Genomic DNA, 24,260 nt, shown 5'->3' on the forward strand with positions numbered 1-24,260 from the left:
TAGCCACGTACTCAGTGTATTTATTATTACCTTTATTATTACGTGTTATTACTTTTATATTCTTTCTCTATGCATGGTTGGGAAGGGCCCGTAAGTAAGCATTTTACTGTTAGCCTACAACTGTTGTTTACTCAGCATGTGACAAATAAAATGAGATTTGATTGGGTTGGACCCTGTGGGTGCAGTTCACACCCAAATCCTGAGGTGTCAGAGTGGCAGGCTGCCAGACCCCTTGGCATGTCCCGCTGCATGGCTTCTGTTATGCCGGCATTGGGGAAGCACAACATGGAGGTCACATGGATTCATTCCCATACACTATATTAGCCAAAAGTTGACTTTGTGGAAATGTCTGGATGACCTAGTCCTGTAATACCAAACAAATGACCAAGGTTGTTTAACATTTTACATCAAGTTAGATTAGGTTGGTTTACAGGGTGTGGTTTAAAAACAGATTATGGAGTAAGAAAACCAGTGATGTGAAGACCTCAAGGACTGAGTTTGAATTCCCTTGTTCAAAATCAACCACTAGAGGGCATTAACCCCCATATCTGACAGATGGTCAGAAATCAGCAACTTAAACCACTGGGGAAAGATGCATAACAAGGGTGCCAGGTTCTCTTAGGTAGTCTAGTGCATTCCCACACCTCAACATTCTCTCAAAACCCTTCATGGGTCTGCTCACTCTTCGGCCGTGCAGTGTCTTCCCACTTCTGACATCAGTGTAGTGAACTTGGTGGTGGTCTGACTCTGAATACAATAACACCACTGTCTGCCTCTGAATACCCGGATTTATGTTTATCCATGCAGCATTGTAACAAAGCACTGCAGGTATGATTGAATTCTAGTATAATTCATATTCATACCAAATTTGATCTATTGTTTGTTTTATTTATCATATTTATGGACCTTTGATTTATATAATATTTTAAGTAGAGGAATAGACAACGTAATATATGCAAGCACGCGCCATAGTGCGCATACAGAATCCGCATCATCATAATATTTTTAGGAGGAAAAAGCACCAAACATCACTGAATATCCGACCAACCTCCTTGACGTCAGATAGTTGCCCTTGTATGAGAGAGATGTCTACTTCCTCGAATTTGGGATTTCCAAAAGCACAGGAAACAACTTAAGTACATCATTTACTTTTTCGTCCGTCGTTTCCAGGTGAAATGAGGTAAGGACACAAAGCTTTGTCTTGCCCAATTTCGGAATGAAATAAGAATTTTGCCGCAGAGACCTCTACTTGGACATACTTTAGGTTATGCTTATGTTGGAAACTTCCCCTTATCACAGAACTGCATAGAAAATCACCAAATGGTTAGTCGAGGGGCTTTATGTGGCTGAACATTGCGTGACTGTTAACATTCTTTTCAGTAGCCTAAGCCTATTATGCTCATTTATTCCAACAAGCCATTAACCACAACCGGATTTGTCAAGACTTGTTGAGGAGTTTTAGGAAAACATAAGACAAAGTTAAGAATTGAGTCGCGTAGTAGGCTGTATAAGGATTTGTTTTATTGCCAAACAAATACATATATATTATTCTTATAATTGTTGTATTCAAATAATGATAATTTATGTTGTATTGTCATGAGCTATTATGATGCTAAATACTGTAAAAGATGCCTTCTTGTGGAAGGTATGCATATCATCATTTTTTATAAATCTTGTATTAGTGTGTATTCTTTTCTTTTCTAGGCTCAGCATTCGACTTGCTTACCTTTTCCTGTATAACCTGCTTCAGTTCTGTGGGCACACATGGATATTTGCAAACATGACAGCCAGGTTTCTCACATTTGGTGGAGGTAAGTTGTCGAGATCAGAGTCAAAACAGCAGAACTGGATAGTCTAGACCAGGGATGGGCAACTTCCACTGAACTCATAACGAGGCGCTGCAGGGGTCTGCTACCGGTGTGCTGATATCGTTACTACTGTTATTCGTAAGTTTTATCATGCTTGATACTCGTGATCGGAAAACCCGGAAGCGTGCTTTAAATGTCGGTAAAGCCTATACTTCAAGTAGGCTACGCGTTACTGCGCTATTACTCAGATCACATCTTTATGTTCCTTCATTCATTACGCACACGCAGTCAGAGCTGGCCTTAGCCTTTTGTCATAATTTTGAAAACATTTTCGCATCCCCCTCTTGACAGCTGAGAGAAATTGTTTTCGCTTTTGCAATTTTAAAGCAAGTTTGCTGCATTTCTACACATTTTGCCATTGAGGGGAGAGAAGATTTAGCATTTTATAACAGATTTCATGCAACTCTACACATTTTGCCAAAGGGTTCCCCTATGGGGACAAACCGAAGAACCCTATATGGTTATACTTAGCACTTTTTTTTACAAGAGTGGAGACGAATCTAAAAATGTTTGGGTGACAGTCAGTGACTTACATAACGAGGAAAACTGCTGCCATTAGTTGCCCATCCCTTGTCTAGACTCAAGAGCCTATTCATAAATGCTTTACGTGACTGTATAATGCAGTATGAGTAAAGGTAACGTATGAACCCGAACCGAATGTTCTTTGTTTTCCAGACGCGCTTGCTGACACCTTCTATGCTGTGGGGGTTGTGATGAGTCTATGCCAGCTGTTGTCCGTGCTGGAGCTCTTCCACATCGCTGATGGGATCGAGAAGGCACGCCTTCTGCCACGGTTTGTTCAAGTGTGTGCCACTGCCAAGCTTAACACTGTGTTCTGTCCCTCTGGAGTCTGGGCCCTGTTCAAAGACTACAAAGTGTACCCTTCATCCATTCATTGAGATTTTTCACTTCACCGATCAGACAAAATTGGACCGGTTAGAGCAATTCATCTCTGATTAGTGGTCCTGTTTGGTGTGTACACGACTGTACGTGACTGTGCAAGCAACAAATGGAGATAAGTGATGCACTATGTCATTTTGGAAAGCACAGTATGTCTGCAACGACTTCTGTGGTTCACGACAATATCAAAGACCTCAAAAGTAGTCTAATGCCAACGTTTTCTTGTCCAGGTTATGACCAGAAACTTCCTACTGTTTATGGTGATAGTCAGTCAAGAGGAGATCCAGAGTAAACCGGTTGTGTCTGCACAGTTTTACCTTTGGAATATTCTAGATCTGTTAAGGTATGTATATTTAATCGGAACAAAGACATTAAAAGGTTTTGGGTTGCACATTTTTGTCCTAACGCAGCACTAACATCCGATTCAACTATTCACCTAGCCCTTGATTAGTTAGGCTGGAACAGGTGTGTTGACCTGGCAGTATAGTGCCGTGACAACAACGTTTCCCTCAACCTCAGTAAAACCAAGGAGATGATTGTGGACTATAGGCACAGTCGTGAAGCCGTAGACTGTTCTCTCTGCTTCCGCATGGCAAGCGGTACCGGTGCATCAAGTCTGACACCAACAGTCTCCCGAACAGCTTCTATCCCCAAGCGATAAGACTTTTAAATAGCTAACAGAATGGCTTCACGCACTGTCTGAGTTGACCCTTGTATTTTATTTTTGCACTGTCTCTATGCACACTCACAGGACTTGACACATTCTCGCTCACTGACATGCCAACACACACATGCACACATTAATACTGACTCTACACACACACACACACACATATAATCATAATTTACACTTCTGTTACTCTGTTGATCATATATCTGTATGCCTAGTCACCTTAGCTCTACATATATACCTTTATCACTCCAGTACAGTATGTAACGGCGTTCGTCTGTTGAAGGAGAGTTGGACCAAAATGCAGCGTGGTGGTTACTCATGTTCTTTAATGAAACTTCGACGATACATGAAATAACTATAGAAATACAAAACAACAAACGGAACGAGAAAACCTATCACAGCCTATCTGGTGAACACTACACAGAGACAGGAACAATCACCCACAAAATACACAGTGAAACCCAGGCTACCTAAATATGGTTCCCAATCAGAGACAACGAGAATCACCTGATTCTGATTGAGAACCGCCTCAGGCAGCCAAGCCTATGCTAGACACACCCCTAATCAACCACAATCCCAATGCCTACAAAAACCCCAATACGACAACACAATAAACCCATGTCACACCCTGGCCTGAACAAATAATTAAAGAAAACACAAAATACTAAGACCAAGGCGTGACACAGTATCCTTCAGAAAGTTCAGAAAGTGTTCACACCCCTTGACTTTTTCCACATTTTGTTGTGTGACAAAGTGGGATTCAAATGGATTTAATTGTATTGTTTTTGTTCACAATCTACACAAAATACTCTGTAATGTCAAAGTGGAATAAAACATCTAACATTTGTAAAAGATGAATGAAAAATAAAATGAATATATCTTGATTAGATGAGTCTTCAACCCCCTAAGTCCATGTGTTAGAATCACCTTTGGTAGTGATTGCAGCTGTGAGTCTTTCTGGTTAATATCTCTTTAAGAGCTTTTCACATCTCGATTGTACAACATTTCAATTACTCTTTTCAAAATTCTTCAAGCTCTGTCAAATTGGTTGTAGATCATTGCTGGACAACCATTTTAAGGTCTTGCCATAGATTTTCAAGCAGATTTATGTCAAAACTGTAACTCGGCCACTCAGAAACATTCACTGTCTTCTTGGTGAGCAACTCCAGTGTAGATTTGGCCTTGTGTTTTTGGTTATTGTCCCGCTGAAAGGTAAATTCATCTCCTAGTGTCTGATGGAAAGCAGACTGAACCAGGTTTTCCTCTAGGATTTTGCCTGTGCTTAGCTCCATTCAGTTAATTTTTTATCCTCAAAACTCCCCAGTCCTTAATGATTACAAGCATACCCATAACATGATGCAGCCTCCACTATGCTTGAAAATATCGAGAGTGGTACTCATTAATGTGTTGGATTGGATTTGCCCAAAACATGACAATTTGTTTTCAGGAAAAATAAGTAAATTGCTTTGCCAATTTTTTTACAGTATAACTTTAGTGCCTTGTTGCAACAAGATGCATGTTTTGGAATATTTGTATTTTGCAAGGCTTACTTCTTCACTGACTTCTTTTCCGTTAGGTTAGTATTGTGGAGTAACTCAAATGTTGTTGATCTATCCTCAGTTTTCACCTATCACAGCCATTAAACTCTGTAACTGTTTTAAAGTCACCGTTGGCCTCATGGTGAAATCCCTGAGTGGTTTCCTTCCTCTCCGGCAACTGAGTTAGGAAGAACGCCTGTATCTGTGTAGTGACTGGGTGTATTGGTACACCATGCAATGTGTGATTAATAACTTCACCGTGCTTAAAGGGATATTCAATGTCAGCTTTTTTTTACCCATCTACCAATAGGTGCCCTTCTTTGCAAAGCATTGGAAAACCTCCCTGGTCTTTGTGGTTGATTCTGTGTTTGAAATGCACTGCTCAACTGATAATTGTATGTGTGGGGTACAGAGATGAGGTAGTCATTCAAAAACCATGTTAAACACTATTATTGCACACAGTGAGTGAGTCCATGCAACTTATATGATTTGTTAAGCACATTTTTACTCCTGAACTTATTTAGTCTTGCCATAACAAAGGGGTTGAATACTTATTGACACATGACATTTCAGCGTTTCATTTGTAGTTCATTTGAAACATATAATTCCACTTTGAGATTATGGGGTAATGTGTGTAGGCCAGTGACACAAACATTTAATCAATTTTACATTCAGGCTCTAACAGAATGTGTAAAATGTCAAGGGGTGTGAATACTTTCTGCAAGCACTGTAGCTTCTCACTTTCTCTTTCTTATTTCTTGTGTGTTTTTGTTCTAACTTATGTCATTTTTAGTGCTACATTGATATTGGTTAGTGCATTGTTGGGTTTTGAGCTTGCATGAAAGGCATTTCACTGTTCTTGTGCACGTGACATTAACACTTGAAACGAGTGTTAATGTGGAACAAAACTGTGCACCACTCCAATGGTTGCTAATGGGTTGACTTTTGGTTCTGTCTGGCATTTGCAGGTACCCCCATGTTCTCCTGTGTTTGATGGGCACAGATTCCTTTGGCATGCTGTGGGCTCGATACACCCTATCCATCCCCATCTACATAGTCTCAGTCATCACAGAAGGTTCATATGTTACTATTATTTTACACAAGGGGCACTCAGTAAGATTTCATTACCACAGCTCAGTGATTATTTCAGCTATTAAAATACACCTCCTGGTTTTTGAACTAGATTCTTGCAGGGATGTGAATATGGTTACAAAAAAGAGAATATCCGAATGAACCTGCTGTTTTTATACAGTGGGGGTTTGAGACCGATGCTTTGACAGTAAACATTAAACAGTGGTTTTATAGGTTGCTTGGAATGTTATTTTTCTCTCACAGAATTTAGTTCCTGACCAACAGATTCATTAGACCATCTACAGACTCAGGGCTCGTTGCAGCTTACGGAATGCCCCTTTAAAGGGCCAATCTGCAGTTGAAACAATAACAAAGCTTCGACCCCATCACTCTTTTAGTAAAGAGATGAGAGATAGAGTTTGAGAAATGTAACCACTCTCGAATGTATAGACAGAGCTATGGATAAAAGAACTGATCATCCATGTTATCCAAACCACGTGTTGAGGCTATACAGCGTTTGTTTACATTTATGTTGTTTACAAACATTGTAGTAAAACAAGATTATATGTTGGGTTCTGATGGGGTACAACGGTTGAACTAAGCTCATGAGGCATTTCTAAGTTCTTTTTTTTTGAGGGGAGAGAAGATAGAGAAATGTAATAGTACACTTTCACTTGGTATGTTTTAATCTCCACTCAGTGTCTTGTTTTATCCTATTACAGTCGGTGAGGATGTGTCAGGCGCATTAGTCAGGCGTTGCATGTTGTGAGGAAATAATATTTAGAGCAGACAGGAAGTGAGTTGGCACAGCAGGCTGACCAAGATATTAAAGTCAGGAAATGGGACACATTCCAACTTCTTTAGGCGCCTGTGTGTGTTTTTTTAGACTGTACAGAGTACATGCATTTTGCCTAAACAACTTCTGTGTTTTAACAGTAGACCATAGACATTTTTGCAATTTTGCCTTCCACTTGGTCTATTTTGTGTATCGAAGAGTGTGTGCGAAGAATCATTCTGCTTTGGTCTTTTCCAGGCATTACCATTCACCAATCACTGCCTTACTTTGAGTCATTGGGAACATACTCATTCCAGCTCAGCCTGCCGGTGTCTGCAGGCATTTACTTCCCTATCCTCCTGAAGGCATACTTACCTTTACTGGCTGTTGGTAAGTTAACAGATTTAGCTTCCTTAGCAGATCCTAAAGGCGCAAGCTGAATGAAACTGGACGAGCCATTTACAAAAATGGAATGTTTCTGTAATTAATTCCTTAAATGAGTTCCACTATGTCTGACGGAAACAAAGCACTGCATTCCACAGTAAGAACCTCATACCAATGTTTAAGCATGGTGGTGATAGTGTGATGGTTTGGGGATGCTTTGCTGCCTCAGGACCTGGACGACTTGCCATCATTGAAGGAACCATGAATTCTGCTCTGTATCAGAGAATTCCAAAGGAGAATGTCAGGCCATCTGTCCGTGAGCTGAAGCTGAATCGCAGATGGGTCATGCAGCAAGACAATCATCCAAAACACACAAGCAAGTCTACATCAGAATAGTTCAAAAGCAACGCATTCCAAGTTCTGGAATGGCCTAGTCCAGGGTTTCCTAAACTTTTTTGTCCCACGACCCCATTTTGATATCTGAAAATCCTCACAACCATGTGAAAAAAGTTCTGTACATGACAGCCAATGTTTACTTTTTTATTTGGGGCCATGGCGGTCAATTGAAAAACATTCTAACAGTATTTCTGATTGTCTTCTCAGTCAATTGGAAATTAGTCTGACAATGTATCTCATCTCACCACCACTAATGAGACGGGTGTGCTTAATGCATGTCGCCGTCGGAGCTTCTCAAAGTCAGGGGGCGTGGTCGACACTGCACTCCTCATCTCCGCTGTCACATCCAACCTGGATCGACATTTGGTTTTAATGCAGATGAATGCGCTGAATACAGCTTCACACAGATATGAGCTGGCGAAGGGTACCATGAGTTTTGTGCTGCTTTCAAGACAACTAGGATACAAGGTCAAATCATGACGCTAGTGATCTTCAAGTCGGGAATTCGGAGCTCTAAAAAGAGGCCAGAGTTTCCGAGTTGGAATTCCAAGTTGGATAGCTGTTCAAAGCGATTTTTTCCTCTCGGAGCTCGTTTTTCCCCCAGAGTTCCCAGTTGTTTTGAATGCAGTGAAGTCGGATGTCAGAGATTTCTGAGTTCCCAGTTGTCTTGAATGCAGTGAATATCAGAGATTTCTTGAGTTGTTTTGAACAGTGATGATTTATGTATTTTGAAAGTTACAAATCTTGAAAAGTTCATTACTTACAAGCAAAATATTTAGGAATTATGTCAACAATGAACTAAATACAAAAAAAGCTAATTATTAGAATCAGGTGTGCTAGATGAGAGGTGGGGTGAAAACTTACAGGACAGTAGCTCTCCAGGAACAGAGAAACAAAACTCGTTCTTAGAGACCTGTGAATGCATTCGGTCACATGACAGCTCGATCAGCTGTTCGATTTTACTTATGGGCATGTCAACTGAGCCAGGATCACAGTGAAACTTCCAAGTGTTGGGAGGTGAGCAGTCATCACTCGTGTGAGCCGAGGGAAGGTGGTGGTGGTTCGCTTTTGAAAGACTCTCAAATAAGAATTCTTTCATATGAATCCACCGATTCAGTCACTCATCTGTAGAATGTTTTTTCAAATGTATTTCCCCTGCATGCATGCGTTCAGTTCATTCAGTTTCACAAGTGTCTGTTACATAGGCAAGGATACATTTTATTTTAGTTAGTCTTTTTAAAATTATTTTTTTTAACACATCCATTGTAAATGACAACGGTTCCTCTCAATGCGAAAAATATTCCCAACACTCCCCCTCGATAACCGCCAAGCATGGGTATGAAATGGATCATTGTCATGCTCGGATCCCATATCTCCACATAGTGTTGCGAACTGGCGTGCGCGCAGTGGATTGTGGTTTGATGTAGTTTTACAATCGAAGTTACCTGCTGCAGTACACATCCGAGTTCTGTTCTCAGGTCTTTTTCCGCCAGTTGCTCTCGGTGTATCCACTATAGCTCAGTGGGTGTATCATACAATGCGTCCATATGGCAGAGTGAGACACATTCATAACTAGCGTGCAGAGGCCTGCCCGCCGTTCCGCTGTAGATGGAGCCAAATCTGTGCAAAAGCCCACCATTCGAAACCCTGGAATCTGTTTTTTATCAATAGAGGCACGCAGCAAACTAAATATCCCATGTACCCTTTTTATTTTTATTTATTTTTATTTTTATTAACAACAAATCAATACATAAAGCACATGACGGAACACAAGCATACATAGATTACAAACAATGGACAATCGAGCTAGGGGGTACAATATCACATTACAATTACACAAGGACCTTAAGGGACATGCATATACTTACAATTCTAACAGCTTTTTTGTTAGTAGAGCATTTAACTGTCTTAAAATACAGTTCAATTTATTTTTGTAGGATACGAAAATGTGGTTTTCTGTTTGTAAATTTACATTTGTGTATATGAAATTTGGCCAAAAGAATAATGAAATTAATTACATAAAAATGATTCCGCTTATTTCTATTGTATGTAAAGAATCCAAACAGTACATCTCTCCACAATAGTGTAAAATCTTCATAAATGTGTTCAATTATAAACCTACTGATGTCTTGCCACAGTTTTCTTACATGCATACAATGCCAAAAAAGATGCACAACTGTTTCTGGGTGGTCATTACAAAAGGAGCAATTTGAGTTGATATTTTCCTTAAACTTCTTCATATAGTGGTTGGCAGGATAATATTTATGAATAATTTTAAAGGAAACTTCCTTAATTTTGTTAACAAGTAGGTATGTTTGTGGCAACATCCAAACTTTTTTCCAACAGATATTATCAATAAATCCATTCCAATAAGGCATGACATAAGGTATAGATACAACATCCTGCTGAAACAAGGATCGTATCGCTCTGTTGTTGAATGGACCAAAAGAGAAACCAATCTTTCCTACTCCCATGTACCCTTTCATGCTCGGGAATCATGAGACGCATCATCATCGCATCTGCCGACGTGTATAGCGAACAAAAAGTCAATACATGGGCATCTCGGCTCTCACAGCTAACGTCCATTTGGAGAGCATACCCTGGGGAGTTGAGTCCAGCTTCAGTTCTCTCTTGATTGCTAGCAATATCATAAATTCTTCATTGAACAGTCTTATATAACAATGGTATGTTTTGTTTCCACCAAATCAAATGCCTAGCTTTTCACCATGGGAATTATTTATGTGCAATGGTCAAGTGCTGCCTTTTCCCACTATTTAAAGGTCGCTCTGGTTCTTTTAGATTTTAATCATTTTAATTTACATCTTTAAGATTAACTACATTACAATGATTGTGAGAAAAAATAATATAGTCTTTGTAAGTATATATTTTTTCTCCGGATTTTGGAAATTCTCCTGTTACCCGATTTTCATATTAGGTGACCCCACATGGGGTTGCGACCCCTAGTTTGGGAACCACTAGCCTAGTGGCCACTACCTAAACCCAATTGAGATGTTGTGGCAGGACCTGAAACTAGCAGTTCATGGTCGAAAACCCACAAATATCATTGAGTTAAAGCAGTTCCGCATGGAAGTGTGGGCCAAAATTCCTCAAAAGGGATGTGATAGAGACTGATCGACATTGCAGCTAAAGATGGCACAAACAGTTACTGAGTGTAAGGGGGCAATTACTTTTTCACACAGAGGCATTGGGTGTTGCATAACCTTGTTAATTAAATAAATGAAATAAGTATCAACATTTAGTCATTTGTTCACTCAGGTTCCCTTTATCTAATATTAGGATTTGGTTGAAGATCTGATAACATTCAGTGTCAGAATTACGCAAAAAAAAAAAAAAAAAAAAGAGAACATCAGAAAGTAAGCAAATACTTTTTCACAGCACTTTCACAGCTCCTGTACGGAATATTTTATATTCAACTACTTGCCCTGCCCATGAACAAACCTGCTAACTGTGACAACCTTTTGTCTTTCTAGGGGCTTGTGCAACAGTGTGGCATTCGCTGAGGGCGAGAGAACTGCGTCTTGACAAGTGGAATAAGAAGATTAAAAGGAAATGAGGTGGATTTCTTATTGCAGGATATATCACTTCAGGAGTTACTTAAGAAGACATGAAGACATTATGACCCAACAGCAAATGAGAACATCTTCCTAAGAAGCCTTCTTTGCACAACATCGCTTTGATGAGGTCACACTTTCGGGAATAGTTGGATAAGCAAAATGTTTATAAACGTGTTCAGTTGAGAAACTTGCTGGTCTCTTCTTCCAAGGCTTGATGTCCAATCTAAGCACTACTTAGTCTAAAATGAACAAAGCATCAGAAAATCAGTTTGTGTTAACATCTCAAGTGCTTTAATGAGGAACTCAGTGTTGCACAACAAGTCTTTTTCTCAGTAATGTTAGTAAAGTAAACAATTGCACAGTACAAGTGGCAGGAATGATACACACACACACACACACACACACACACACACACACACACACACACACACACACACACACACACACACACACACACACACACACACACACACACACACACACACACACACACACACACACACACACACACACACACACACACACACACACACACACCTTGTCATGGGGGAAAATAGATTGTTTCATGGCCAAAGCATCCCACTGTTGAAAGCCCCACCTTGAAACAAGGGCAGGCACAGGGGTGTCTAGACTATCTCCACAAGGCTAGATTCCTTAGTTGCTTCATCCATATTTTATATATACCCATTGATTCTTGAAGACTGTAACTTGCCTCATGAGTTTTGTTCAATTGTTGTACTTTATCAGAACCCAAAATCTACTCCAATGTAAAAAATAAATTAACCAAACACTGTATAGCCTCAAAACATAGATCAAACTATAAATGTTGATATAATGGATGGTCAGTCCTTGCATCCATAGCTCGGTCTATGAATTTGAGAGCGGTTACATTTCTTCAGGCCCATCCCTCAGCTTTTTACCAAAACAATCAAGGATTCTAGCTTTAAGCAGGACACCTCAGAGTGGGGGAATTATTTTTCTCCTCCCTCTCAAATTCCATCCCTAACCCCCAAGTGACCTCTGCGGCTGCTACCCTGGGATACCGCCCACAATATACTGCTACATGCAGACCAAGGCAGTGAGTGTTTGAAGCGTCAAAGCTGAAGAAGGTCAGGCTGGGCCGAATGGCTGTGATGTCACTTCCTGTGAGCCTAGAGGAAAGCAGGAAGTTGGCCCAGGTCACCAACCGTACGCTCGCGTCCACACCGCTTTTTTCTTGAAATCCGTGGAGGACTTCAGAGCCAGCAAGGCAGCTGTACAGAAAGGGGAGAGAAATATCAGTGGGGTGTGAGAAACCAGTGGTCAAAATCAAAAAGCCCTTTGGTCTTGAAATACTGCATGTACTTCCTATTTTTCCATATAAAAGTGTCTGCTAAATGACCATATTATGAATTGGACATTGAGCTTTGTGGCGCTGTGTCTCACCTTTGGCAGTGTTGATGGAAGTCTCTGACAGACCAGTTTCCGGACCTTCAGTGATGCTGAAAAGCCAATCTATGAACTAAGAACCACACAAAAATAGTTTTCTCATAGGTAAACACCGTCTGCTACCAATTCACTGACATTATTCATCTCTTATTTTGTTTAGAGCAGTGCGTAGTAGTGTCTTTTGTGATCTGTTTCAACATAGTGAACCTCATTGATCATTTTGTTTGTGTGATGACAATGTGTGGAGGTTGGGGACCTACCTTCTGTGACTGTTCCCTCCAGGGCTCTTTAGCCAATAGCTGCCTCAGGCTGTGGGGCAATCCCAACAGGCATAGCGAGACTGACTGCTCGGCCAGCAAGGCGTCACCGTAGAGAGCGTGAGGTAGACCGGGCGGCTCTGACCCCTGCTGCCATGGAAACCACTGTGTCCTAACGCCCAGAAGGAGGGGCATGGTGTGGTCGCCCCAGGAGATCACCGCCGCAGCGAATACCTGGAGCAGGAAGTCAGTGGCCTGCACAGGATGATGGGGTAATGGAGTCCAGGTTATTCAGCCCAAGTATATGCAACACACAATAGACTACCTGATTTAAAGACTACACACTGTGCACTTGGCAATTAAATGACTATAAAAGCATACCAATGCTAACAAATAGAAGTCAGAAATCATACCATTCCTTGAAATACCACAGCTACAACTTCACGAGGGTCGACATTCCAAAGTAATTCCTGAATGATAGCCATTCAACTACAGACCTGCAGCACATATAGCGACCTCCAAAAGTATTGGGACAGTGACAAATGTTGTTGTTGTTTTACTCCAGCACTTTGGAATTGAAAATATACAATGACAGTGAGGTTAATATGCAGACGGTCAGCTTTAATTTGAGGGTATTTTCATCCATATCAGGTGAACCATTTAGAATTTACAGCACCTTTTGTACACAGTCCCCCCCATTTTAGGGGACCGAAAGTATATACAGTGCATTCAGAAAGTATTCAGACCCCTTAACTTTCCCCACATTGTTACTTTACAGCCTTATTCTAAAATTGATTAAATAGTTTTACGCACAATACCCAATAATGACAAAGCAAAAACTGTTTTTTAGAAATGTTAGAAAATTTATTGAAAATAAAAAACTGAAATATCACATTTACACAAGTATTCAGACCCTTTGGTCAGTACTTTGTTGAAGCACCTTTGGCAGCAAGATTATTTGGGGAGTTTCTCCCATTCTTCTCTGAGGATCCTCAAGCTCTGTCAGGTTTGATGGGGAGCGTTGCTGCACAGCTATTTTCAAGGCTCTCCAGAGATATTAAATCGGGTTCAAGTCCGGGCTCGGTCATGGCCATTCAAGGACATTTGGAGACTTGTCCCTAAGCCACTCCTGCGTTGTCTTGGCTGTGTGCTTAGGGTCCTTGTCCTGTTGGAAGGTGAACCTTCACCCCAGTCTGAGGTCCTGAGCACTCTGGAGCAGGTTTTCATCAAGGACCTCTCTGTAATTTGCTCCGTTCATCTTTCCCTCGATCCTGACTAGTCTCTCAGTCGCTGCTGCTGAAAAACATCCCCACAGCATGATGCTGCCACTACCATGTTGGGGGATTGGTGCCTGGTTTCCTCCAGATGTGACGCTTGGCATTCAGGCCAAAGAGTTCAATCTTGGTTTCATCAGACCAGAGAATCTTGTTTCTCATGGTCAGAGTCCTTTAGGTCCCTTTTGGCAAACTCCAAGTGGGCGGTCATGTGCTTTTTACTGAGGAGTGGCTTCCGTAAGGCCACTCTACCAGAAATGACTGATTGGTGGAGTGCTGCAGAGATGGTTGTCCTTCTGGAATGTTCTCCCATCGCCACAGAGGAACACAGCCTGGAGCTCTGTCAGAGTGACTAATGGGTTCTTGGTCACCTCCCTGACCAAGGCCCTTCTCCCCCGATTGCTTATTTTGGCTGGTCGGCCAGCTTTAGGAAGAGTGTTGGTGGTTACAAATATCTTCCAATTAAGAGTGATGGAGGCCACTGTGTTCTTGGGGACCTTCAATACTGCATACATTTTTTGGTACCCTTCACCAGATCATGGCTTGGTTTTTGCTCTGACGTGCACTGTCAACTGTGGGACCTTATATAGACAGCTGTGTGCCTTTCTAAATCATGTCCAATCAATTGATTTTACCACAGGTGGACTCCAATAAAGTTGTAGAAACATCTCAAGGATGATCAATGGAAACAGGATGCACCTGAGCTCAATTTCAAGTCTCATAGCAAATGGTCTGAATATTTATGCAAATAAGATATCAGTTTTATATTTTTAATACATTTGCAGCGTAGCCTAGTGGTTAGAGCGTTGGACTAGGAACCGGAAGGTTGCGAGTTCAAACCCCTGAGCTGACAAGGTACAAATCTGTCGTTCTACCCCTGAATAGGCAGTTAACCCACTGTTCCCAGGCCATCATTGAAAATAAGAATGTGTTCTTAACTGACCTGCCTGGTTAAAGGTAAAAAAAATAAAATATATATATATATATATTTTTTTTTTAAATCTAAAAACCTGTTTTCTCATTGTCATTTATGGGGTAGTGTGTAGATGAGGATTTGTTTTAAATAATTGAATCCATTTTAGAATATGGCTGTTAAAAAAATGTGGAAAAGGGGAAGGGGTCTGAATTATTGCACCGTATGTGTATTAAAGTAGTCAAACATGAAGTATTTGGTCCCATATTCATAGCACTCAATGACTACATCAAGCTTGTGACTACAAATTTGTTGGATTCATTTGCAGTTTGTTTTGGTTGTGTTTCAGATTTTTATACCCAATCGAAATAAGTGGTAAATAGTGTGTCTTTTTGGAGTTACTTTTATTGTAAATCAGAATATAATATATTTCTAAACACTTCCACATTAATGTGAATGCAACCATGATTACGGATAATCCTGAATGAACCGTGAATAATGATGAGTGAGAAAGTTACTGTCCCAATACTTTGAGCTCACTGTACCAATATCACACCTGCACGTGAACTCTAAACATACCAGCTGTCCCATGTATCAATTCACACACATGTGCGCACACACACACACACACACACACACACACACACACACACACACACACACACACACACACACACACACACACACACACACACACACACACACAGAAATAACACAGCACCTGTGTATGTGCTTCTGAGAATAGTGTTAAAATACTTTACTGACCTGCCTGGTGTCTCCACACTTGACAGTGGTCACTCCGTAAGCAACATTTCTTATGAGTCCCATCAGCTCCAAAAGCCACTCCATTCGTTTGGACACACCTAGAAAGTGTACTTGTTATAAACCAGGGTTTCCTTCTAAACCTGCACAAGCACACGCAATCCAACTAATAAAGAGAATGGATTTGCAAAGTATTTCAAGTCGTGTGCTTTTGCAGCTAAAACAAAAACACTTTAGGAGTACTTCAATGACCAATAAACGATCAATGCAGTATATTACAAACACTTTGCAAATACCCCTCACCCCCCTTGGCACTTCTATAGATCTAAAAGGTCAGATCAGTTCAAGCACAACGTTGAAATCCGCCAGCCCTGAAAGCTGATTGGTTGCTGGGCTGACCTGTGTTGGGGCTGGCGGCCAGACGGCATTGGTAGAAAGTCTGCAGGAGGAGCCAGCCCACCTTGTGGCTGGACCAACCCCGGAGCACGGCCGCGATGACATCGTTGAGGCCCAGGAGTGGCACTCGGCCCTGAGAGGTGAGGTGAGCCAGGATGAAGCTGGTCTTCTCCATCTGTTCCTGTAGAGGAGGCAAGAGAGCAACACATCACTCAAAGAAGGGATGTGATCGACATCGGACAAAATAGAAACGCAGCAGGAAGACAACATTGGTTTTGGGGAAGGTTGATTTTAATGACACATGGGGTGAGGCGACAATCAGTACCTCTGTGACTTGGGCGATGCGGTCGATCTCTGTGTCAGCCAACTCGGACAGACATTTGGAGACTCCCACGTACAGGTGCACCTCTTGGTCCTACAATAAACCATGGACATACATCTCAGTGCATGGTCGATATTCAATAATGCTTAGTGATCACTAGTCTTGCACACACAGCCATTTCTTGTCGTGTGATTGACTAAGAAGAATAAGTGACAGGTGTACTTGTCTAAAAAAAGAAAGTTTTCCCTGCCTGTATGTGGTTGGGGAGTACGTTGAAGATCTTCTCTATAGTAGTACACAGGACGGCCCAGACGGTGTTGGGCGGGTTGGGGAGGGCCATGGCCTGTGCCAGGCCCCGGAGGAGGGACAAACAGATGGCCAGGCGCTGGGGCCGGACGTGCTGCTGGAACTGCTGCAGACCCAGGGTCTCCACGTAAACCTGAAGCTTGTCCTCCGACACGTGCTTCATCCATACAGAGAGATTGTCGTACAGGTGACCTCGCGTCCACATCTAGGGGGAAGAGAACCGTGGAGGAAGAATGAATGGAGGGCTCGCACTTTTCACTTCCTTCCCAGAGGGGGGGGGGGGGGGGGGGGGTATTACAAGCTGTAATGTCTGGCCAAACAATAATTGACCAATAAACTTCCAGGGAGAAAATGAAACCCATAGTACTTCGACCATCCACTGACATTCAGAATTGAAAATCCCTGAATGGCATATTCATAGAGGATTACAAACAGGGTTATGGAGGACTCACACTAAGACTGTGAACCAGGGGAGGGCTCAGCCACACCCCCAGGAAGAGAGATGCACTCTGGGAAGACTGGGCTTGGTTGGATGCCAGCTCTATACATTGGTGTTGGACCACCTCACCTGTTGGGAAAATAACATGTATTTTGCTAATCCATGATTGCTTTCACTGTGTACATATTTATCCTTTCCTACTGAGATGAACATCTCTTTTACAAGGAGGCCATATCATTTATCTGCGTGTTTGTGAAGTGTATGACTATGTGGAACAGATAGGTGGAGAAGGTATCACGGTACCAAAATTGAGCCTCATGAGAGGGGACAGGATGGCGCTCCAGTTGACAGGGGGGTACTGGTAACTCCCTCCCACTGTGGCCAGGGAGGCCAGGGCTGTCTTCACCAGGCTAGGGTGGGCAAACTCTGGACCTTTCTTTCCTGCCTCGGTGAGGAAGTCCACAGCAGACCTGATCACACTCTTCTCTGGGAGGTAACTGAAGTCCTGGGGCACTGAGAGAGAGAGAGAGAGAGGCGCTTGACTAAGCGTTTTTCCATGCATTGGAAGGGGCACGATTTACACGACTCCATTAGTTGTTACACGGGGCAAGCTAAGTCTACCTAAAGTATTTAAAAGAAAATACTGAGTCATGCATAGAAGTACATACAGTCGTGGCCAAAAATATTGGCACTCTTGCACTTTTTTTCAAGTAACTCACAATTTTCACTAAAAATAAGTTGAAATTGACCAAAGCGTTTGGTCTCCACAATTTATTTAATTATTAATATTACAGAATGTTTGTTTTTCATTCAGAACTTAATATATCCATTTAAATCAGAAAATAAACAAATGGCATTATTGATACCCTAGACTTAATATTTGGTAGCACAGCCTTTAGTCGCAATTACTGCAATGAAGCGCTTCCTATAGCCATCAATGAGCTTCCTGCACCTTTGTACTGGCAGTTTGGCCCACTCCTCTTCTGAGAACTGCTTCAGTTCTCCCAGATTTGAAGGGTGCCTTCTCCCAACTACAGTTTTCAGATCTCTCCACAAGTTTTCAATGGGATTTAGGATCTTGACTCATTGCTGGCTACTTCAGAACAGTCCAGAGTTTTGTCTTGAACCTGTAGCTCAGTTGGTAGAGCATGGCGCTTGTAACGCCAGGGTAGTGGGTTCGATCCCCGGGACCACCCATACGTAGAATGTATGCACACATGACTGTAAGTCGCTTTGGATAAAAGCGTCTGCTAAATGGCATATATTATTATTATTATTATTATTATTATATTTCTGGGTGATTTTTGAAGTGTGTTTGGGGTCCTGCTGGAAGACTCATGACCTTTGACGGAGACCCAGCTTTCTGACACTGGGTTCCGACATTGTGCTCCAAAATGCCTTAGTATTCTCCTGATTTCATGATGCCATGCACACATTCAAAGCACCCAGTGTCAGAGGCAGCAAAGCAACCCCAAAACATCACTGAACCTCCTCCATGTTTGACTGTAGGGAAGGTGTACTTTTCGTTGAATACTTCCATTTTGTTTTCTGTAAACAGAGACATGGTGTGCTTGGCCAAAAAAAAAACTCTTAATTTGGTCTCATCTGTCCAGAGGACATTCTCCCAGAAGGATCTTGGCATGTTCAGGTGCGTTTTGGCAAATTGCAGTCTGGCTTTCTCATGTCTCTCTCGCAGCAGTGGGTTCCTCCTGGGTCTCTTACCATATAACCCCCTTTCATTGAGTTGGCGACGGATGGTGTGAGTTGAAACTGTCATACCTTTGTGTCTGATGGTCCGCTTGAGTCTGTGTGGCAGTTGACCGAGGTGCTTTCTCCACCATTCAAACAATCCTTCGCTGCCATCTTCCATCAAGTTCTCTTGCGGCCACGTCCAGTGAGGCTGGCTACAGTGGCATGGGCCCTAACCTTCATGATAACATTACGTACGGTGGAAACAGGAACATCGAGGTCTCTGGAGATGGACTTGTAGCCTTGAGATTGTCAACACTTGGCTACAATCTTGTGTCTTGACCTCAGCTAATTCTCTGGTTTTCTTTCTTTTCTCCATGCTCATTGCGGTAAACACAGTGACACATAACAGGAGAATGAGTCCTTTTCTCTATTCAAACTGGTTGAATGAGTGATTTTTATACTGCAGACACCTGCAACTCACCACAGGTGAGTTCAATTCCAAAGTAAAGGAAAATGACCTGCTTGAAATCTAATTATTTCTAACTACTTAAGCATTCAAATTTCTTTTGTTTTGTTCAACTGCAAACCAAAGACATGCATATGTGGATACCAATAAAATAAAATTTAAAAAATCAACAGGAATGGTGCATTATTTGAAAAAAGTGCAATGTTGCCAATATTTTTGGCCACAACTGTATAGAACAGTGGTCACCAACCGGTTGTTCGCGATCGACTTGTCAATCTCCAAACAGTTCTAGTCGATCGGCAAACATTTATGTAAAAAACCCAACGATAAAGCCTTGTGTTTCTATATTTATGTTTTATTTGTCTCGGGCTGTTGGTTGTAGGTGCAGCCATTTCAGATGCCTTGCACGCCGGGTAGGCAAACTGTTGCCATTTCATATGTCTAAAGGTATAAACTCTGCCTTCACGGTGGGCCTGGAGGGGAAATGAAGTGCACTATGTTCCCGCTGGCCAATCAGATTGCTCAGATGACCGCAATAATGTAGCAGACATAAAAGAAAGCTACGCCAAAATTGATACTGTGAGATTTCAAAACGTTTAAAAGCATCACTAGAGAGAGACGGTCAACGAATACAGCAAAGAGCTGCTGTTTTTTATGAGTGTTCTGACTCAGCACTGTCAACACTTTGTATTCAACACTTCTATAATCCATAAAATTCCTGTTCTTCCTATTATCACTCAGCGCTACAACAAGCAGTGCAGCAGTAATGGATGAGAAGGAAAGTGTATCTACAGTCGTGGCCAAAAGTTTTGAGAATGATACAAATATTAATTTCCACAAAGTTCGCTGCTTCAGTGTCTTTAGATATTACTATGGAATACTGAAGTATAATTACAAGCATTTCATAAGTGTCAAAGGCTTGTATTGACAATTACATGAAGTTGATGCAAAGAGTCAATATTTGCAGTGTTGACCCTTCTTTTTCAAGACCTCTGCAATCCGCCCTGGCATGCTGTCAATGAACTTCTGGGCCACATCCTGACTGATGGCAGCCCATTCTTGCATAATCAATGCTTGGAGTTTGTCAGAATTTGTGGGATTGTGTTTGTCCACCCGCCTCTTGAGGATTGACCACAAGTTCCCAATGGGATTAAGGTCTGGGGAGTTTCCTGGCCATGGACCCAAAATATCGATGTTTTGTTCCCCGAGCCACTTAGTTATCACTTTTGCCTTACGGCAAGGTGCTCCATCATGCTGGAAATGACATTGTTCGCCACCAAACTGTTCCTGGATGGTTGGGAATAGTTGCTCTCGGAGGATGTGTTGGTACCATTCTTTATTCATGGATGTGTTCTAAGGCAAAATTGTGAGTGAGCCCACTCCCTTGGCTGAGAAGCAACCCCACACATGAATGGTCTCAGGATGCTTTACTGTTGGCATGACACAGGACTGATGGTAGTGCTCACCTTGTCTTCTCCGGACAAGCTTTTTTCTGGATGCCTCAAACAATCAGAAAGGGGATTCATCAGAGAAAATGACTTTACCCCAGTCCTCAGCAGTCCAATCTCTGTACCTTTTGCAGAATATCAGCCTGTCCCTGATGTTTTTCCTGGAGAGAAGTGACTTCTTTGCTGCCCTTCTTGACACCAGGCCATCCTCCAAAAGTCTTCGCCTCACACCTGCCTGTTGCCATTCCTGAGCAAGCTCTGTACTGGTGGTGCCCCGATCCCGCAGCTGAATCAACTCTAGGAGACGGTCCTGGCGCTTGCTGGACTTTCTTGGGCGCCCTGAAGCCTTCTTCACAACAATTGAACCGCTCTCCTTGAAGTTCTTGATGATCCGATAAATGGTTGATTTAGGTGCAATCTTACTGGCAGCAATATCCTTGCCTGTGAAGCCCTTTTTGTGCAAAGCAATGATGACGGCATGTGTTTCCTTGCAGGTAACCATGATTGACAGAGGAAGAACAATGATTCCAAGCACCACCCTCCTTTTGAAGCTTCCAGTCTGTTATTCGAACTCAATCAGCATGACAGAGAGATCCCCAGCTTTGTCCTCGTCAACACTCACACCTGTGTTAATGAGAGAATCACTGACATGATGTCAGCTGGTCCTTTTGTGACAGGGCTGAAATGCAGTGGAAATGTTTTTTGGGGGGATTCAGTTAATTTGCATGGCAAAGAGGGACTTTGCAGTTAATTGCAATTCATCTGATCACTCTTCAAAACTTTCTCGAGTATATGCAAATTGCCCTCATACAAACTGAGGCAGCAGACTTTGTGAAAATGTATATTCGTGTCATTCTCAACTTTTGGCCACGACTGTATAGGCTTGCGTCGTTGTTGTCATTAGCTACTTGGGTCTTTTTTAATATCAAGGAATATTTCACTTTCTCTGTTTATAGGTGTAACAACATGAATTTGTACATGCGGCAGATATAATGCGGTGTGACTCAAGTTTCGCCATCAGCTGGAAGACGGTGTCCCTTTTTTGGTCAGTGTCAATGGAGGAAAGGGAGAGTGGAGGGATGTTGAGAGACGGACCCTCAGTCTGCTGCTCTCTCCCTCCGCTGAGACTGACCATCAGATGCAGGCACCAGCCCAGTAAAATAAAAACATAATTATTGAAATGTATGCTCACTCAGCTGTGCCTCACAAGTACTACACCAATGGCTCTATTACCGGTGTGATCATATAGCCTACCTCAAATTTTGAAATATAGTTTTAATGTCCCGAACAGCAATGCATTGGCAGGTTAATTCAAGCAAAGCCCGTATGTGGTGAAGGTGTATTGGGCCGATAGCTTACTGCACAAACCTAATTTCTACAGTACTGTTTTTAATTGGTTAATGTTGCATAAGGCTTACATTTTTTAAGTCATGTTAATGAAAAAAATCAGAGCGATAGATCTCGGCATGCATTTTGATTCAGAAAGTGATCTTGACTCAGAAAAGGTTGGTGACCACTGGTATAGAACCACTAAATGATTGGATCTCTATGAAGCCACAAATCTCTAGGTATGTTAGGTCTGAGGCATGTTTTTGTGTGGTCCTTACCTGCTGTGCGGCTGTGGCTGGTGGACATGTGGGCCAGGTGGAGGTGCCCCACCAGACAGGCACTGTTAGACTGCAGCCCGATGGCCCCTGAGAATGTGATGATCTACAGGTGAAAGACAGGAGCAGTGTTAGTTTGTTGCCTGTTTCTTGCTTTATGCATGTCCCTTGTGAGCTGTTAAAACAACATCCTCTTGAAGGACAGTAAACGTCCTCAATCAATCAACGTTCTTACCTGTGTGATGGCCCGTATGACCTCGTTCATTCTGCTCTGCTGCTGGGAGGACTGCTCAGATTCATTCTTCAGCTAGAAGGGAGAGAACAGACACACATTGTCACTTTTTACAGAGAGGAAGAGAAAGAGAGAGGCCCACTTGGGCATAAAATCAGTCTCCCACTTGTTTCGCCAAGCAAGGAGTTTTGTATGGTAGTCAATGAGAGTGTGTCGAATTTGGTCCCCCCAAAAATATATGGCTTATTTGCTAAGTGAGGTTTAATGGATCTAATAGAAGTTTTGTAATGCTTAAGTTGTTACGAGTGTACTGATATAAGTAGGACACGTGACATCCTGGCAACTTTGAGAAAAAATACTTTATATCGGAGTTGTTTCGAGATGGCCATGCATATTCATGACATGAGGTTAGTAGCACAGCATCTCTCTCCATTGAATTCAGGCAGTTGACTTCAACAACTTTCATTGAATATTCAAAAAAGGATTACAATAATGAGATGTATCCGCCAATCCAAAGAAAGGATAGGTGGAAGCTAGACAGCCTGCCGTGCTGCTTTGTGGACGACGACTCCCATTGTTAGGGCCGGGGAGACATCTTGTCAGTATATCCATACTCTTTGCTTATATTCACTTAGAACACACTCTACCATTGCACATGTAAAGCCATAAATAGGTTTGGCTCTATCTATCTAGGGGGAAGTTTTTGAACTGTTCATTTGGGAGGATTACCTTTTGTATTTGTACAGTACAGCACTGCACTTTTAAGTTAGATTCCACTAACCCCATCCCAAATGTAGGAAGACTCACCTGAAGGATGCCAGTCTCTGATCCCACCAGAGCCACCAGGCCGTTGACAGCAGCCAGCCTCTGCATGGTGGGACAGCCCTGCAACACAGGGGAGGAGAGCCCACTCAATTAATTACAGCCGGACTCACACTGTTCATTGGCATGATGCCAGGCCCATTGTTTAAAATAGCTTGTTTGGAACATAGGTAAACGTTTGCTCTGCCCTGGTTGTCGCTCCAGTACCTCAGCCAGTAGGATCTTGATCCAGGCATCCAGAAGGCGGGGTTGGATGTCCTCTGCCTTGCCGTGGCCGCAGGATGACAGACCATGAACAACCAGGCCAAGAGCCAATGAGAAACCTGGAGTCTGGACAACACAGGAAAGACTTATAGTTGTAGATGAACAACATAACACACACAAACCTCGCACACTCATGAAAATGTACCATCTCACCTGCTGGCTCTCCTCTGTCATGCTACGGAGAGTGCTCATGATCTCCTCTGATTTAAGGGCATCAACTACCCCTCCACTGAAGGCTGCCACCCCCACACCTGCTACAGAGTAGGCCAACACCTTGGGAGAGAGGAAAGGAATGAGGGAAGGAGATAGCATATGGACATTTAAATGTTTTAAAATAATGATTCATAAAAGGTGAGCGAGCACACTATAAATATTATCCGTTAATAACCTTCTAAATTATTTATTTAAGGGAAGACATCGTTATGAATCCTGTTTCAGGTGTCAAATCTGACCCT

General features: G+C 42.2%; 2 protein-coding genes across 3 annotated transcripts in view; one reads left to right on the forward strand and one right to left on the reverse strand.

The window, feature by feature from the left end:
* The first annotated feature begins 1,022 nt into the window (after positions 1–1,022).
* hacd4 (3-hydroxyacyl-CoA dehydratase 4) lies at positions 1,023–12,565 on the forward strand. Its single transcript, XM_046318611.1, has 7 exons — positions 1,023–1,180; positions 1,705–1,811; positions 2,544–2,671; positions 2,999–3,111; positions 5,948–6,054; positions 7,084–7,215; positions 11,097–12,565. Exons 1-7 carry the CDS (start codon positions 1,176–1,178, stop codon positions 11,177–11,179), a joined length of 675 nt encoding a protein of 224 aa, XP_046174567.1. The 5' UTR covers positions 1,023–1,175; the 3' UTR covers positions 11,180–12,565.
* focad (focadhesin) overlaps positions 11,449–24,260 on the reverse strand; it is a 65,067-nt gene continuing 52,255 nt past the window's right edge. For both annotated transcript variants that reach the window (XM_046318610.1, XM_046318609.1), the window contains exons 30-43: positions 23,959–24,078; positions 23,749–23,871; positions 23,527–23,604; positions 22,723–22,794; positions 22,491–22,593; positions 17,581–17,790; positions 17,291–17,406; positions 16,783–17,043; positions 16,536–16,625; positions 16,214–16,391; positions 15,818–15,915; positions 12,869–13,120; positions 12,606–12,681; positions 11,449–12,433 (exon numbers count right to left, since the gene is read on the reverse strand). In XM_046318610.1, coding sequence (XP_046174566.1) covers positions 12,360–12,433; positions 12,606–12,681; positions 12,869–13,120; positions 15,818–15,915; positions 16,214–16,391; positions 16,536–16,625; positions 16,783–17,043; positions 17,291–17,406; positions 17,581–17,790; positions 22,491–22,593; positions 22,723–22,794; positions 23,527–23,604; positions 23,749–23,871; positions 23,959–24,078 — 1,851 coding nt within the window. In that variant the 3' untranslated portion in view covers positions 11,449–12,359. The remainder of the gene's footprint in view (positions 12,434–12,605; positions 12,682–12,868; positions 13,121–15,817; positions 15,916–16,213; positions 16,392–16,535; positions 16,626–16,782; positions 17,044–17,290; positions 17,407–17,580; positions 17,791–22,490; positions 22,594–22,722; positions 22,795–23,526; positions 23,605–23,748; positions 23,872–23,958; positions 24,079–24,260) is intronic.

The sequence above is a fragment of the Oncorhynchus gorbuscha genome, linkage group LG21 (genome assembly GCF_021184085.1).
Source record: "Oncorhynchus gorbuscha isolate QuinsamMale2020 ecotype Even-year linkage group LG21, OgorEven_v1.0, whole genome shotgun sequence".
Classification (NCBI taxonomy): domain Eukaryota; kingdom Metazoa; phylum Chordata; class Actinopteri; order Salmoniformes; family Salmonidae; genus Oncorhynchus; species Oncorhynchus gorbuscha.